The sequence below is a fragment of the Haliaeetus leucocephalus genome, unplaced genomic scaffold, assembly GCF_000737465.1.
Source record: "Haliaeetus leucocephalus isolate CR32 unplaced genomic scaffold, Haliaeetus_leucocephalus-4.0 Scaffold194, whole genome shotgun sequence".
NCBI lineage: Eukaryota > Metazoa > Chordata > Aves > Accipitriformes > Accipitridae > Haliaeetus > Haliaeetus leucocephalus.
The window spans coordinates 333581-350470 of record NW_010972630.1 but is presented as its reverse complement, the minus strand read 5'-3'; the positions used below and the strand labels follow the sequence as shown (position 1 = coordinate 350470).

General features: G+C 44.0%; 1 protein-coding gene across 1 annotated transcript; it reads left to right on the top strand.

Moving 5' to 3' along the window:
- The first annotated feature begins 4674 nt into the window (after window positions 1-4674).
- Window positions 4675-9094, top strand: CAPSL (calcyphosine-like). Its single transcript, XM_010565641.1, has 4 exons — window positions 4675-4811; window positions 5655-5832; window positions 6745-6954; window positions 8961-9094. Exons 1-4 carry the CDS (start codon window positions 4675-4677, stop codon window positions 9060-9062), a joined length of 627 nt encoding a protein of 208 aa, XP_010563943.1. The 3' UTR covers window positions 9063-9094.
- The last annotated feature ends 7796 nt before the right edge of the window (window positions 9095-16890 follow it).

Below are 16890 nucleotides of genomic sequence, written 5' to 3'. Positions count from 1 at the left end.
CTGCAAATGAACACAATCTCAGTGTGTCCCCAGAGGTTCTCACCACCAGCAGGTCTTCAAAATGGCAATTAATCAGCAGGAACAAAACCAAGCCAGGAACTTGGTTTTTTTGTGAAACACAGTCAACAGGCTTTTGCTCATTTTCTCCTATTGTGTTTCGAGTAAAGGATTGAACCGGCAAGTTTTTTCAACCCTATCAACTACGGAGCAGAGGACTGTGTTATCAAAACATAGCCATGCCCAACGCTGGCATAGCAACGCTGCACCCTCCTGCAAGCATCCCCAGGCATCGTGGTGAGGGGCAGCACGAGGTGTCGCACACTCTCTCCCCCCCAGCTCATGTGGGTAGAGAGGAGAAGGAAGGCATTGATTTAAAAAGAGATTAAATAAAAGGACTCTTGCAACCCAGCAGCAATCGCTCAGGGAAGCAGTGTAATTGCAGGTTGGGCCAGCCCCAGCCACCAGTGTCACCTTGGAGACTGGCTGGTAAACTCCAGGCCTCCCAAAAAAGCAGGGGGGGGACAAGGCAGCCGGGTGCGTAAACAAATAAACGGACATGAACAAGGAAGCTCTGCAGTGAGCCCGCGGCCCTGCGTCCCCTCCGCTTGCCGCCTGAGCCCAGCCAGATCCCGGGAGGGAGCAGGGAGGCAGGTGGGGCACAACGCTGTCCCAGCCCCCCAACACCTCCCAGGTCCTGGGTGGGAAGCCTGGGTGCAGGAGAACATTGCAGGTAAAGGATTTTCTCTCTTGTTTGCTAGCTTGCAGTGAGCTTCTCCCATCAGTTGAACTTGCAGTTCAGCCAAGAGTAGGGGTTTTTTTTGTATGCATACATCATTATATATATATGCGATATATATATATAAAATATATATATGCAAAATAGCAAGAACAGTAATGCCCCCCCTGCCAGAAGATCGGAGCTGGATGATGCTGGGGATGGTGGAGAGGCAGAGGGAAGGCTGCTACACAGGGATCAGTGGGGCTGGGAAGCCAGATTTTTAAGGAGATGTTTAGGCGGTTGCCAGATACTCATGCAGTTTTCCTGCTTTTAATAATTCAGTGAAATTATTAGGAATAAACCAAATGTGTGCAATTGGTCTAGGCCACTTAGTCTATTCCCAGACTCTGAAATCTTCTGCTCAGGGGTGGTGTGCAACACACGTTTGGCCAGGGCAGGGGCTTTCAGGAGCCTGTGATAATCCAGAGGCTAGTATGGGTTTTTGCCTGCCACACTGGGGTGTTTTTCAGGATTTTCACAGGAGGCTCTTGGGCTCAGTTTAAGGATAACATACAAACAAATGGTGCTGAGCTTAGATTGAATCTGACTCTTCCCATGTTTAAGCCTCAGGTTTAGAGGGATGCAAAGGGATCTGGTTGCTGAACAGCCTAAGGTTCTTCTGGAAAATCCCAACCCAAAATTTCAGTGTTTGTATTTGTTAAGAAGAAATGCAGTCATTTCTGTTCAGCCTGCACAACACAACATTGCCCATAGAAACAAACAATGCTGAGAATGTGGGGTATTGTAATTGCTCGTAGCCCAGGCTGTTATGCAAAACAAAACTCTATAGCATTCAGAATTAATTTAACCAGCCCCTTTTTCATTTCACCAGGGGAGACAGCTGATGATCTTGGAAGATATATAACAATTAAAAACATGCAAAATTATGGCTATGACCTTTTCTTGTTTTATTAATGGTTATTAATACATAACACATTTGTAAGGTATACAGAGAACTGTTATATTCAGGAAATCCTGACTGTATTTTTAATTATGTCACATTATCCAACAAGGGACAAAAGCAAAATGAAAAGAGAGGAGGCAGCATGTGAATCACTGTGACTCCTCCATCCTTGCTCTGATTCAGAATCTGTTTCCTTACAATGCAGTATTCTTAACAGCCTAGGAAGAGTTTACCTCTAGCTTAAACCAGCAGTCAACAGAAATAGGGAAGTAGTAGATGTGTTACTATGGACCAGGCTTGTATGTAGTAGGATTTCTGTATAACTGGTTTTCTCTATTTATTGAATGTATAGAAAGGATTCTCAAATGCATACTGCTGTGTGACACAGGAAGCCAGGTAATGTCTAAGAGGCTTTAGAGTAATGTGTAAGTGCGATCACTTTACAAATAGACTTTAATTGCTGACCTTTGTATAACAACATGGTGTTGGTGATTTTGTTATTGAACATTACAGAGAATGGAGATTTGCTATGAGCAGCAGAAATATTTACTATTAGTGTTTTTAACCATGATACATGGAGGAAAAAGGGGAGTATCTCTGCCAATGGCATTAGTGAGATTATTAGAGTGCTCTGTCCCACTTCAAAAAGAACACTAGAAAAAACTGGAAAAGTTCAGGAACAACAGCAGAATTATCTAACATCTGGAGACTCATTTTGTAGCAAGAGTCCTATGCTCTAATTACTTAGTCAAAGAGGGTTTGAAAGGGACCTTCAAATGTTCACATCTGGACAGATTTTTAATAGGTAGCTCTTTAATATCGTAAAAGAAAGTAAAACAGCATCTAATGATGGGGGTAATTCAGACTAGAAACAAAGAACATATTTTAAAAAGAAAATTATTCAATGCTGGAACAACTTAGCCTAGAGATGGTGAGTTCTCACCTAGAAATTCCTGTAGGTGTAGAGCAAACTTTGTACTTACTGCAGAGATAACTGGGGATTGGCCAGTTTCAGTGGCTTTTACTGAGGTACAGGAGATCATAATAGATACCATATCAGATGATCCCTCCCTAGCCTCAATTCATGAACTTCTCTGCAATGATTATTTGATGTGGATTGCAGTTTACTGGAAATGCCTCCACTGAACACAAGGCAAAGAGCTACTGCACTCTTTGCATGGTGTGTGTTTGTGTAGACTTTTGCAGCATGCAGTGGAGATGAATTATGTCATCATTGGTCTCACTGTTTATAGATCTATATAAATACATAACATAGTATAGAGGCATACTGCACAGTGCTATGCATGCATTATGCATTCTGTATATAGATGCATAGGGTTTAGATAAGCTATAGTACATAATCATATAATGCAAATACTGTTTGCAGTGTGCTTGTGTAACTTCACTGTATTTTATATTCTTACCAGCTAAACATCGCCCCTTAAGGACAGGTCATTGTTTGCAGAAAACATTTTTGACTGCTGATCTCACATAGCTGTAATGTCTTTCTGGTCACTTGTTAATGAGTTCCCAGAAGAACTTTGCTCATTCTGGCTGAAGCTGGCTGAAGTAAAAGCTGAAATGGTCCCTTTTCTCCCATTCTAGACTGCTACAACAAGCTAGTACTGAAACCATTTGGGGTGAAGAAAAACATTTTATTTTTCTGTTTTTCCAAGCCCAGCTGCTGTTGTCTGAAGGGGTTGCAAAAGTCAGCACATGCAACATTACCAGCTGCCATAGCCAATGCTCTGTAGACAGAAGTGGAGTAGTTAAGATGAAACAGTTTAATTCCATGTTTCTCAGAAGTTTTGTCTGACCGTTTCAGTTCGCACTTCTGCACGTGCAATGACAATGAGATTGGAAGTGCAACATGCACTGACAGTGCTTCACAGGGCTGCGCACCTTCTTCATCTCCCCATCCCAGAGCACCCACAGCAAAGCACCAAATGCCCTCTGAGTGAAGAGCTCTGCTGTAACTCAGCCCAGCCCTTCTGTGACTCTTTCATGCCCTGGGGTCTTGTGATGCTTTAAAGGCTGGAAAATATTTTGGGGACCTTCATGATCTGCAGACCCAGCAGCCAGGCAGTCATGGCCCTGAGCATGTGCCCAGGAGCCAGGATTCAATGTGCCCCTAAAATGTCAGCATGGGCATGGGCAGCCCTGGTGCTCTTAGCACTAAGCACACACAAATAATCCCTGCGTGAGAAGGACCGACCCTCTGCCAGCCCGGCCGTGCTGTTCTTGGTGGTTGCTCTTGCAGTGCTGCAAGTCCATGGGCTGGTTTTCCCACTTTTTGTTCCACTGGCTTCTTCTGAGGGAAGGTGGAAAGCTTATGTGACTCTTGGCAGAGTCCTGAAAACCTGGGGTGCTAAATGCTGTGCAAGTTTGAGGTATTAATGTGTTCCGCAGTTGCGTTAAAATAGTACAAGTTGTCATTTGTAAGCAAGGTCCGGTCTCGGGGTGATCACTGTTGTTCAGACATGCAATGGGAGAAAGCCCTGCTCTGGAGAATTAAGACTACGGTGGAGCAAAAGCAAATGTAAGGAAAAGGTCCTCACCTGGGACAATTTTTGCTGTCACAGCTTTACCTGTGGGCAAATGCTAACTGCAAACCTGGCCAGGCTGAGGAGGCTCGGCAGGGCTACTGGGGATGTGGAGGCAGCAGTGCTCTCATGGATGTGTCCACCAGTTTTCACTGTGTTTGTACACTGTAGGCAGCAAATTCTTACCAACACTTTCATACTTGTATCTGGGTTAATCACAGGGTGGTTGGATGAGCTCTCCTTTCAGGGTTGGTGGCCCATATTGGCAGTTTCCCTTTCTGATAGAAGGATATAAGGAAAATGAAATCAAAGGTCAGAACAAGTCCTCATGAGAGAGTTGCCAGCACCTTGCAAGTGAGGGGTTTGGGGTGCTCCATATACTAAAGCATGTTCCAGCACTCTGCCTTCTGTATGCAAATCAACGCCGTACGAGCACTTTGGTCTTCCAGATGCCCGGCACAGCAAGGCATGACCGAGAGATGGCAATCCAGGCCAAAAGAAACCTCTCTAAAACCACTGACCCTGTAGAAAGACTTCGCCTGCAGTGTTTAGCAAGGGGATCTGCAGGCATCAAAGGACTTGGCAGGTGAGTCTAAGAAGTCAAATCCAGTATTCAGCCTGATAGTTTTAGCTGCAGGAGGCTCATGGGCTAAGCAGGGACCAAAACTTGGGTTTCCTGGTTCCAATGCAAATGCCACCACCCACAGAGCCTGGGCTTGGGGCTCCCGTGTTTTGAGAGACAGGACTGACCTGCTTGCCAGTTGAAGGACCGAGGACTCTGAATCCCTCAGAGGAAGGTGCTTCCTTGCAACCCAGAACAACTAATGCCAGGGAGTGAGGGGGAACATAAACCATATCTCTCTCTTTGGTATTTTCTATGATTTTCTCAATACTGGGGACTTTGTGCTTCCTTTCCTTTGGGGTGTGGTTCCCTTATGTGTAATGGTCTATTAGCTGTCTAGTTTATGGGAGGCATCTAGACTCCTTCTGCAGTCACCCTGAGAGTGTGGGTCACTGCACCGCTAGGAAAGGGGAGGTGCATCACACCCCAAAACCCCTCCCGGGCCCCATAAAGCACAGGGGGATCCTAGGTGAGCAGCTGGAACTTCATCTACACAGCCAACTTTTAGACCGCTCAATGTATAAATAGGAAGACTCCTTCGGTTAAGGCAGCCTTCACCTCATTGAACTTCAGCTGTGTAATATTCAGGCACTCAATCAAAGCAAGTAATCTCTGCTGTCAATAAGTGTGTGGGAGGGTTGTTGTTTGGTTTTTTTTCCTCTCTCTTTTATTTTTTTTCTCAGAAGACTGTACAAAGGGGAAATGTTACCTCAGTAAGGTGTCCATGTGCTCTGGCACTGTGCTAAACTGCTGCAGCGTTCTCCAACTTATCCTATGCATTCTCCTCAAATTGCACATTTTCCACAGAGTATTTCGCATTATGGATGATGACAACAGCAGGACCCTTGATTTCAAAGAGTTTGTGAAAGGACTAAATGATTATGCTGTGATGATAGACAAGGAAGAAGCCCAAGCGATTTTCCGGATATTTGATAAAGATGGCAGTGGAACAATTGATTTTGATGAATTTCTTATTACACTGAGAGTAAGTCTGGGAATATATGTTATTAGTTAATTATTAGTTATTAGTGTTATTTCTCCATTAAATGGAGAAAAAGCTCCGATTTGTCATTAGCTGAACATGAAACACAGCACTTTTGTTCACCTTAGTAACTAGCAAAGTCTCAGCTCTATTTAAAAAGTCAGTAACTCTTGAGAAGTTAAAATATTCTATTTCCATCTAAATATGTTAAAGGATAAAATCACCCTAAAGAACACCTCTGTGGATGAGAGAACTCAGAAGCCAACACATCTCTGCAATTTATTGGCAGGGCGTAAGACTCCTCGCAAATAGAGTAGAATAGAATAGAATAGTTGCAAAAAAATGGCTGTGATTTTTTTTTATGAATTGCTGCCTTGATTTGGGTACCTAAATTCCTATATTGCAATCTGGGTACCTATGTGGTTCAGCCCATTAATCTCACTTCTTTGTTCGTCATTTTATGGTGCACCTCCTTATAACATGAACTAATCCAGTGGTGGCTTTCTCTAATCAACCACAGTGTGACTGATTTTGGTTGGAGCCTCTTTGCTCTGCTGAAGTCTAAACAATTAAGAAAGAAAATAATTAGTGCTTAGAGTAATTAGTAATTTCTTATTAGAAATATTTAAAATGGGTAGAATAGAAAAGTGTTCTTGATAGCATTTTCTCTCTTATTGTCCATTTACTACCATATTTTTAGACACTGAAAAGTCTAAATCACACTGCTTTTTTGGTGATACATTGCCCTCCCTAGCTCATGGACAGTGTAGACTGTCAGCAGTTTGTTGTCCCAACTAAACCTTGTTAATACTAAACCTTGAAATAGGTTTAGCATTAACAACAGCAGTTACTTGAATTTGGAATGAGGCAAGTAGTTGGCAGAAATAAAATGATTCTGTTAATATTTCTTTACAGCCTCCCATGTCGAATGCAAGAAAAGAGATCATCATGCAGGCATTTAGGAAGTTAGATAAGACTGGAGATGGTGTCATAACAATTGAAGACTTACGGGGGGTGTATAATGCAAAGCATCATCCCAAATACCAAAATGGAGACTGGACAGAAGATCAAGTTTTTAGGGCCTTTCTGGATAATTTTGATTCACCCTATGACAAAGATGGGAAGGTAAGTGAAACACCTCATGTGAAGTCATGAAATCACCATCTGACTCAGCATTTGATTTAAATTATTAAATGTGAGAGTGATTGCAGTACCAAACATACATTTGTGTCACATTTATGGGGGACAGTAAAATGGATGCATAACCTCTGTGTAGGTCTGTTGGCGAAGCTTGCTTATGCATTCGGAGGCAAAGGGGCTCTGCAGAAGTGCAAGGGTAGACATAAGATTGCATTTACAGGCTTGTAGCCTTAATGCTCTACTTTCATAGGTTATTCTTAAGTATATCTTCAGACTAACCCACACGATAGCTGATTTTTAAGGCTGGGAGCCTTTCCTGCCCTCCGCCACGACTCTCCGGTGCAAGTGCAAAGCCTGGCACCTTCTGTGATGGACTTATGCATCTGCTTTGTAACCGTTTCTGAGCCAAGCATGCTTTGCTTCCCCTTGTTGTACGTCTGCAAACTTCTCTGGTCTGAACTTACACGTGTCTGACCAACTCAGAGGAATGGTGGATGTCTGCTGTTCACATGGTGATATTCTTAGTCTGAGCTGTTCATAATAACAAACTAGATAAGATTTCATCAGTGCTTTGTGGAATGTCTTTAACACTTTGCACTTCTGAGGTTGCACCTGGGTTTTCATGGCTGCACTACACTGGTGGCTCCTACCTGTCTAATGGCTGGCTACTAAACCCAAATCCTCCACTTGCTTCGTTTCCAACAGGCAGGCTCTCAGTTTGTAGGGACGTGATGGGTTTTATTTCCCTTGGGCACGACTTTGCACTTGGTAGAGCTGGATTTCATCCCTTTTTCTGTTCTGTCATCCTCAGAGGTACCAGTTGCATGAGTCATCCCCTTCCTTCTCTGCAGCAGTGGTGACATCTTGCAAACCTCAAGCAAAATGTCCCCGCTTTTTGTGCTGAAGTCATACACGAACACATTAAATGAGGCCCCAGAATGATCCTTGACAAGTTCAGTGCCTTCTACCTCATAAATACTGCAGTGTTTGAGCTTATAGAAAAGTTACTCTGAGCACCCACCTCTTGTTCAGCAATCCTCACATTAGCCCGCCCAATTGCGGTTTCTTCTGAGAACTGAATGTGACTTTCCTGTGTCTGAATCAGAGGTCAATAATGACACTGGTATGAGCTAAACACCTAACATGTTTTCAGCAGAAGTGCCTCAAGGCTACGCATCTGCTAGAATGGTCCTCTTCACCGTCATCTTGCTGGATGCCTCTGAAATAGGCAGGGTCAGCAAAGCTTGTGATGGGTTCCTGACGGTAGGAAAGTGTACAGTGTTCACTTCTCCCCATTGTCATGTTTTATTTAGCTCTCGAATGCACAACATGGTAGGAGCAAATATTTTCCTATGTGATGTTTATTCAAAGAATGACATACACATTTCAAGAGTTTAGGCATCACAAGAGACAAACTGTTTGTATCTGCTAATCTGATTTTTTTTTAATGGTAATTTTAAAACCAATGCAGCCTCAAAATACCCATGAAAGGTATTAAAAAATCTTAGGTATTTGAAAGAATGTTTGCTTCTTTATGCGAGACCTGTTTAGAGCAATGATATTTTCTTTTTAGTAGGTGGATATAAAGCTCCTAGCTGTCTTTGGTTTTCACCAGAAAGCTCATCCACTTTTATTAATAATAATGCAAAGAATGAGATTATAACATCCCTGGAAAAAAATGCATTAAAACATTTGTCTTCTTAGGCGGCACTGATTTTAACTTCAGTTCCTGGTAAGGTTAGTTTAACTCCGCATGTTTCATTTCCATCCAAGGGTTCCTGGAGGACAAGAGCTCTTATTTCTAACAAAGAAGTGAACTTACGCAAATTTTCAGCTCCCTCATTCTTCATGTTGGATTCCTTTTCACTAGCAACAACATGAAACAGCAGGTGCTAAGTTTTATTTAGAGTTCATCTCAATGTGTGGTTTTGACGTACAGCATTAAAAAAACCAAAATGTTCATTTTCCTATTTTAAATCCTTCTGTCTCAGGTCACAACAGAAGAGTTCATGAACTACTATGCAGGAGTCAGCGCTTCAATAGACACAGATGTCTATTTTATCATCATGATGAAGAATGCTTGGAAACTCTGATCATATGATTAAAGGAGCAAGACTTTACTTCCACCTTTTGTAGGTTCCCATGATTAAGTATATGCACAACACCACGCTCATTTTGCGTAACAGCTTGCAGTAACTGTGCCAATTACAGTCAATCTGCAGAAATAATTCCCAGATGCTTCAGTAGCTAAGCCTCAGGGGATCAGAGCATAATCAGAGAGCAGATCTGGTATCCAGCCACTCTGCAGATCTGTCCCTTTCCTCCCTGCATCCCTGACATGTCTTGTCTTTTCTGAGGCAAGCTGCTCCTTTCTTCTCAGACATCTGCAGTATCTCCCCGTGGCTCCTGAACGTGCCCCCTCCTCCAGTGTTAGAGACACCTCTGTTTGACAGAGCATGCAAGAGGGGGAAACCGAAATATTCTGGAAGGGTGGTGGTCTGGGGCAGACTATTGTAAATGTGAGGAAGCCTGTCCCAGGAGGGTCACATTGCCCTCTTGCCTGTAGCACTGCAGCATCTCTTGGCTTCTTGGGTCTCACTTGTGGGACAGAGCAGCTGCTCAGCTCTCTGCTGGGAACACGTGAGTTCCCAGTGCTGGGAGGCTGGAGGGAGAAACAAGTCAAGAAGGGGAGGCACAGACCAGAATAAATGTAAAATGCTCTTTAAAGCTCTGTTTTCTCCCTGGCTTACAATTCAGCATACAGGCATCTTTCCTAGGCATGCCTTGTTTCAAACCTCTGTGGGCCTGCTTATAGCTTTATTCCCCTCCTTTGATTTCTTTCTTTTTGTACTGTGAGATGATGTCACTAATATTTTTCTTTAAAGGGCTTATGTGCATTACAGTATGTTCTTCTCACTGTTCCTGGAACATTTGCTGGTCTGGTAGCTGTTGTCTCTACACACCTACATCAAAAGTTGCTTATTACTTTTTGTATTTATACTGGCTTATGAACAAGCTATGCCTTCAGGGAACTTTCTGGGAACTCAAAAACTTGTAACATTCTTGTCTTGTCATCTTCTGTTTCTGATGCTGAAAAAAGGATGGGAACCTGCCCTTCTGGTCACACCAGTGAGGCTGTCTCAGTTCTGAGATCTTCTGTTCTTTCCCCATACAGAGAGTGGGGAAATGGTGCACAAAAGAAACTGTAAAAAAAAAAAGGAAGGAAAAGAAAAAAGAAGGGGGTGTGGGTGCTGCCTAATTAGTCCTGCCTTGATTCCTTTCTCTTTTTCTTTCGTCTTCTTTCTGCTTCTCTCACATCATTGTACTGCTCTCCCAGACTGAGATGCTGCTGCTGTAGCAAAGAGTAAGTGGCTTGTGTATGGCTGCATTTGCTCCGTTTCAGGCTGGCAGCCAACCAAAAACAGTATAGGTTATAGTCTGGACTTTCAAAAGAGCTTGACTGTTGAAGTCTCAGGTCATACTTAGCCTGGGCTGCTAACAGTTCAAACATTGAAGTCCTGAGTGCTTGCTGCTCTGGTCCTGTGCAAACTCTGCTTTTGTTTTGTCCGGCTGTGATCTCGGTACAAGCAATAGCTGCTTGAAATTCCTTAGCAAAGGCTGTGCAAACTCAGTTATCTTCTTTGATCTGTAAGCCTCCAGAAACTTGCATACTGGCTGACACTGGAAACTGATGGAAAGAGTCTCTTTATGATTGCCATTGATCATAAGAGGAGCCTTTATGTACTGCGATGCTACTGAAGTGCCAACATACCTTATATGAAAAACAAACTTACTATCAAATAGAGGCTGTATGTGTCCTGGCAGCTTGAGTAGACTCCATTTATTTCTCATTTATTAATTGACTCCACAATGAGGTGTTGTGTTATCTGCCTTCTGTGTTTCAAATAAAGAGAAATTAATGTGAATGGACTGTGGGAATCACAAAATGAAAAAACTATTTCCTTCTGACATGCTATCTCATGTCTTCACACCCCACAGCAATCTTTTGTGCTAACATTTAATCAAGTGCAGTGGAAGTTTTGATCTGAATAACTGCAAACAGTTTGTCTTTGCAGTGCTAATACTTTCCGATTTTACTTAATCCCAAATGCAATATACCTTTTTGGAAGGGAGGAGTGGTACTGGAAGCAACTACACTTTTTTAAAACCAGCAGAAGCCTTGTCACCAGCCTCCAGGAGCCTTAGCCTGAGCCTGTGACAGCTGGGGAGAGGTCAGTGCTCCAGGGTGAGATTTCTGCACTGAGCTTGACTAATGGGGTTTTGCGTGGGCACCTGAAGGATGCGAAGCAGGAGAGCTCAAGCCCCCTTGTCCTGCTGGGAGGGCTCAGCACCCACTCTGCGGGTGAGAGCCGCAGCCTGGTGCCTTCAGAGTGGCTCCCAGCTCTTCGGGTCTGCTTGCATGCAGACCTTGTTGCTCGCTGGATATGTTTCTCAGCATCAGGAGGATGTTTTTCACAATGCACTCATTTTAAAATTTGTACGGGGCGTGTTTCCAAGGGCTGGTTTCAGATTCCTTCAAAGTCGGTGCCAAAGTTTCCTTTCACTTCTGTGGGAACAATGTTGCTCCTGGAGCAATCTGAGTAAAAACTCGTAACTGCAGAAAAGGCACAGTGCTTTCAGGAAAAAGAAATAATCTGGGAAAGAATAACATGTGATTTTTTTACTTGTAATTAGATACTGTAATACGCAAATTGGAATCTGTGCTGTAAGAAAGGTCATTTGATTAATATGTGTGCAAATTCATGGAACAAACACAGCCATTGCATCGACTGCTAGGTAGGAAAATCTCTACTAGGACATATGCAGCCATAATTGTTGGAGAATTACCCAGAGATTTAGAATAATCTGACTATTTTGTGCAAGAGGTATTTTGTATATATCAAATTAACAAGTAAGGCTGCAATCAGAAAGGCACACAGCTGGCATTCGTAGAGTAAAAGGACACCCTGGAACAGTTAAGCCCTGGTGTTTTGAGGATGCTTCGTGTACATTACCAACTTGGCAAGAATACTCAAGGTCTGCCAGAGAGAAAATAAATGTTAAGGGTAATTGGACCTAAGAAACGTAGGATGTGACTGATAAAAAGAAACATCCCGCTCCAGAAGGTGCCAGAGGCCAGATAATTGCCAAAGCGTGAACTAGGAGAGCAGTAAAGGTGGCACGGAGAGATTGCGACTACTGACTCAATTCAAGGCTGGAAGGACTTGCCCCCCGACACCTGCAAGGAGCATGTGTGCTAATTTACATAGCAAGCGAGGCTAATTTAAATAAAACTGACCAATAGTAGGTGAGAGGGTGACTACTAACCAATGAATGTAAATTTAGGTGGGTTTTTACTAATCATGTAACAATAAATACATTGTTTTTATTTGGTGTGGTGTGCTAGCTTTGTGGAATTACCACCTAGAGTCAGTCTTTGCGCAAATATGAAATAAATAACGTCTCTCCTGAGTGTGATTATTGGCTCGTTGCACACCAGGAAACAAATCTGCTTTTCAGATGACATAATGACACACTGGGCACACACACACCTGAGATTCAGTGGAAGCACTTTGCAGAGGTAAAAGGCAAGTTAAAGGGATTTGAACCAGACATGAAGGAATATCAGGGCTAACAGCGGGTGCCCAGAGCCACCCTTTAGTACTTCACTGTCCCTGTCTGCTGAGGCTGCGGGACTGTGATCTGGGAGAGCCAAAAATGAAGCTCAAGCACCCATGTTCAGCTGCAGGCTGCTGTGTGCTGGTTACAGACCCAGCAGATGCTAGAGATAGATGGTGATGCAGGCTGTCCTGCCAGTCTGTGGTTGCACAGCGCACAAGGCAGATACTGGGAGATAGGTGGCAATGCACGCGATCGTATCTGGCGCTACCATCAAGATTGTCAGATCTTGGTTGGTGCTTCATGTTCGAAGCACTATTTCTTCTTTCTGATTGTGCTACAGATGCTAAACAGGATGGCATAAACCATAGGAACATCTGAGTCTGTGGGGCTGTGGGCCAATACCAGAGGCGAAGGTTTTGCCTGCACCTTGAGCTCCAGCCTGCCCCGTGGCACAGCGCCTTGTCAGGGCTGAGCTCAGCCCTCCCTGCCAGGCAGCACCAGGACCATGCTCCAAAAATACTATAGAGGGAAAAGGCTCCCTTATACCTCCCCCAAACTCTGCTCCAACCTCTACCTCTGTGACCCCCCTCCCGAGAGAGCACAAGGCATGGGGGCAGAGAGGCAGGGGACAGCCTTTCCTTCTGGCGTGTTCCCCAGGGAAAGGCGGCACTCCTGCAACATCCTTTAATGCATTCTGGTTTTGCCCCTTGTGTACTTTCGTGGCTTCATGTTTTTGTCCTGAGGGGAAAATTTTTGGCTTGATGTGGTCCAGAGCTGTTGTTCAGCTCATGTTCTCTCCCACAGCATAGATCTGTTGCTCAAGCAACAGAGTTTTAATGCAAGCCTCACTCGCTGGTATATATTCTTGAAATTAGACCACAAGGTATATTCACTGACCTGATTCATTTTGTTGGTCTCCTGCGCACATTGCTGTATGAAAGCTGACTTGCCTTTATGTAGCAGCTTTTATACGGTACTGCCCCAAACCTCTGCAGCCGCAAGGGCAGAGCAGAGCTTTGCCGTCCCAGAGCTGGGCTCTGGGCCTCTGCTGTCACCAGCTGGCAGGAGAAGCAAGGCTGGTGATTTTGGTTAGTTTTGCTTCCCAGCTCCTATCCTCCACACTGGGACAGCAGCAGCAGCAGCAGCAGCAGCATGCTCAGCTTTCCCTGGTAAAACAGATAACGCCAAGAGCAACCTGCCGCTGTTGGCGCCTGCCCGCTTTCCATGACTTTCACTATGATTATAGCCCATCCTGTTTCTCTAGAAATCCTTTCTCATAGCCAGCTCAGGAGGAAGGGGTGAGCAGAAAGCAGGTTTCCTAGTGATCTGTACATAACACCAAGTCCCCAGGTGGCTGAGAGCAGCCTTGGTATTTGAAGCAGCTCCCGGCCGTACCAGTTTGCCCCAGCTGAGTTTGAAGTCCCCGTGATTTCAAAGCGAGCACTGGTTTCGGCTCTACCACCTCTTCAGCTCTTACGCCAGGAGAGGCTGCAGGAGGTGGGAACACTGTAGGATGCAAAAGCTTCAGCTCACAGGTTTGCAGCTGTCCCCAGGTACGACAGCCCTGTCTCTGCTGAAACCTGGACCCAGGCTTCATCCCAGCTCATGACATTGCCATTGATCCCAAAGGGAGCTGCAGCTGGAGAACGGGGATGGGGCCCAGACTTTGTTGAATGTCTTGGCAAGCAGGAAAAATGAGAAAGAAAGGAAGCACAATGTTTTGTGAAAGTTAACTCAAGCCTAGTTTTCTGTGGAAAAGTAGAGATTGTGGTAAAATGTGAGCAATATTTATTTTCCAGAGATAAGTTGGTTCTTTTTTTTTTTTGTTGAAAACTTGATGTTTTTGCCGAAAGCTGGAATTTATTGATTTTTACTTTCAGCTGATACTTTGGCATTCAAAGGGTACTGATTTTTTTCTTTCAGTTTATGTACATTTTATGGAAAAAAAAATAGCAGATTGCTTTAGAGAAGCTCTGACTTTGTGGCATGGATTTATTCCTTTAGATATTTCCACCAATGCATTTATGCTTTGTTTCTCATTTTTTATTGCTTGACTAACTTTTGGGGCTTTTTACATTCATTTGGTGATGGTGCTAATGTTGGACTAACCTAATTTCCTTGTGACATCTAAGTTACACAGTCAATATTTACCAATAACTGGAATAACTTTTCTTATACTCATTTCTCAAAGACATAGCAACAGCTCTGTCTCCCAATGCAAGAAGCTCAATCCATTGACCTCAGTGTCATTGGACCAAATGCTGTGTGACAGCTTGCTGCAGCCACACATCCTAATGTCAGATTAGGACAGTCTGACCTAAAAATCAGACTTCTCTGGAAGATGCAAAAGAATTATTTGCAAAATACAGAGATGTGTTACATAAACTTCTTGCTTTGGGCCACAGTATATGGCCATCACACATTGTAAACACTGTTTTTCTCATCCTCAGGTTACAAAAGATGAATTTTTGAACTACTACTCTGGAGTCAGTGCTTCTGTGGACAGTGATGCCTACTTCATTTTAATGATGAAGAAATCCTGGAAACTCTGACTTTTGCTTTCACTTGCCCCAACTTCTCTGGGACCAGAGACTATAAAGTGAAACACTGTTTAGTTTGTTGCAGGTTTGATTTTTTTCCCCAGTTCCTGTCTGAGCAGCGTTTTCAGAGCTACATGATTTGATGACACCAGCAAGTGTCCCAGGACTGGACTCTGACATGTGGCTTCGTGTTTCAACAGGTGGCGCTTAAAAGCCAAGGAATAGCCAAGCCTTACTGAAATACAGAGCTGCCGAGCGAGAAAAGACGAGGGATAGTCGGTATGAAAGAGCAATCGCATTTCCCAGTATCTTCAGTTGTTTTCTTGTGTGTCTGTACATTAGACTTGTTTTGCCAATGTCCTGTTACACACAGGAGTGCCAGTTTGGGAGGCTTCATCATCACAGGAATAAGGAACCGTTTGACTCTAAAATAATTCTTCACAGAAATGGCAAGTGTTCCTTATGTTACATTTTAGCTGGTTTAAAGGATAGCTTCAGAAACCCACAACCAAAGAGATAACCAGCTTGAGCCAAAAGCTTACTGACTAAAAACCTGCTGCTGTCCCCCCCAGGGCTGCAGCACTGCAGTACTGCTGTATAAATACAGGCCTTCAAGTCAATAAACACTTGCTAAGAAGCCTAGAAGGGGTTGAACTCCTGCCCTGCAGAAATACACTGCCAGCATCGCCAGGTCCCTTGCTGCCAGAAGGGGTGGCTTGGTGGTCAGCTCGTGTCTGCCTAAAACTGCCCCGAATTCAGCCACGTGTCCCTGTGGCAGAGGCGGCAGGGCCACCCCTTCACCGTTTATTTCATGGACCAGTCTCCATTGCACATGATGTGCATTTAACCATCCCTTTGCCCGAGCAGAAACAGTTCCCCTGCCTCCCCACACTTAGCTGGTCTTCTACCACCCCACTGAATACACACAGCATTTTTGTGTGTTTTATCAGCCTGTCTAATGAACATGCACAAGAGGAGGAGATTTGGTAAACAAATACATTCAGCAGGGGACAATTATCGCCCTGGGAGGTAATTAACATTTTTCAGCATCATTAAAATCAGACTGTGACTCAGTGTTACAACTGACAAAAGACTTATTTTATTTCACGGGTTAGCATTTGTGTGCCGCTGGGAGATGTTTGCATAGTGCGAATGAGCTGCACATAAATGAGGGGAGAAGTGAAGACAGGAGAGCAGCTGTGTTGTACCAGGAGCACAGAAGAGGTGCTGGAGCCTGACAGTTCCATGTGGAGAGAGGAGAAGGCAGCTCCAGGCACGGTGTCACAAAGCAGCAACATAGACACCAGGGTCACCAATCTCTTTTTGTGTGTCTGCAGCTGAGTATGAGCACAGGAGGCAGAAAGTGTGGAGAAGGATGGTTGTGCTGAAGTAAAGAGGGTGCATGGAGTATGTGAAAGCTCAGCTATGCCCCTGTGCAGATGTTGAGTCAGGTGGGAATTTGTGGACAGCTATGGAGGAAACTTGTAGAATAACTTGTAGAAACTACTTGGTCCTGACCCAGTGAATTGTTATCAAGACAGAGCTGTGACTGTATCTTCATATATGTACTATGCATCTAAAAGCTGGCCAGGGACCAGAAGTGCTTGTGGTGCTTCTTGCTTTGGTGCATATTTGGGTTTCTTTTTTTCCAAAAGGAAGCTGAAAGTTTTTGTGTCTGTATACACCCATCAAATTTATCTGGATGGCTATAAATTTGCATATGATGTTCGGGGATGCTGATACTAAGCCTGCTCAAATA

Bases quoted from the DNA above. Each gene is read 5' to 3' on its own strand.
- CAPSL (XM_010565641.1), top strand. From the start codon at position 4,675: ATGCCCGGCACAGCAAGGCATGACCGAGAGATGGCAATCCAGGCCAAA. The intron at 4,812-5,654 runs GTGAGTCTAAGA...CATTTTCCACAG, and splicing joins GGCATCAAAGGACTTGGCAG to AGTATTTCGCATTATGGATG. The intron at 5,833-6,744 runs GTAAGTCTGGGA...ATTTCTTTACAG, and splicing joins AATTTCTTATTACACTGAGA to CCTCCCATGTCGAATGCAAG.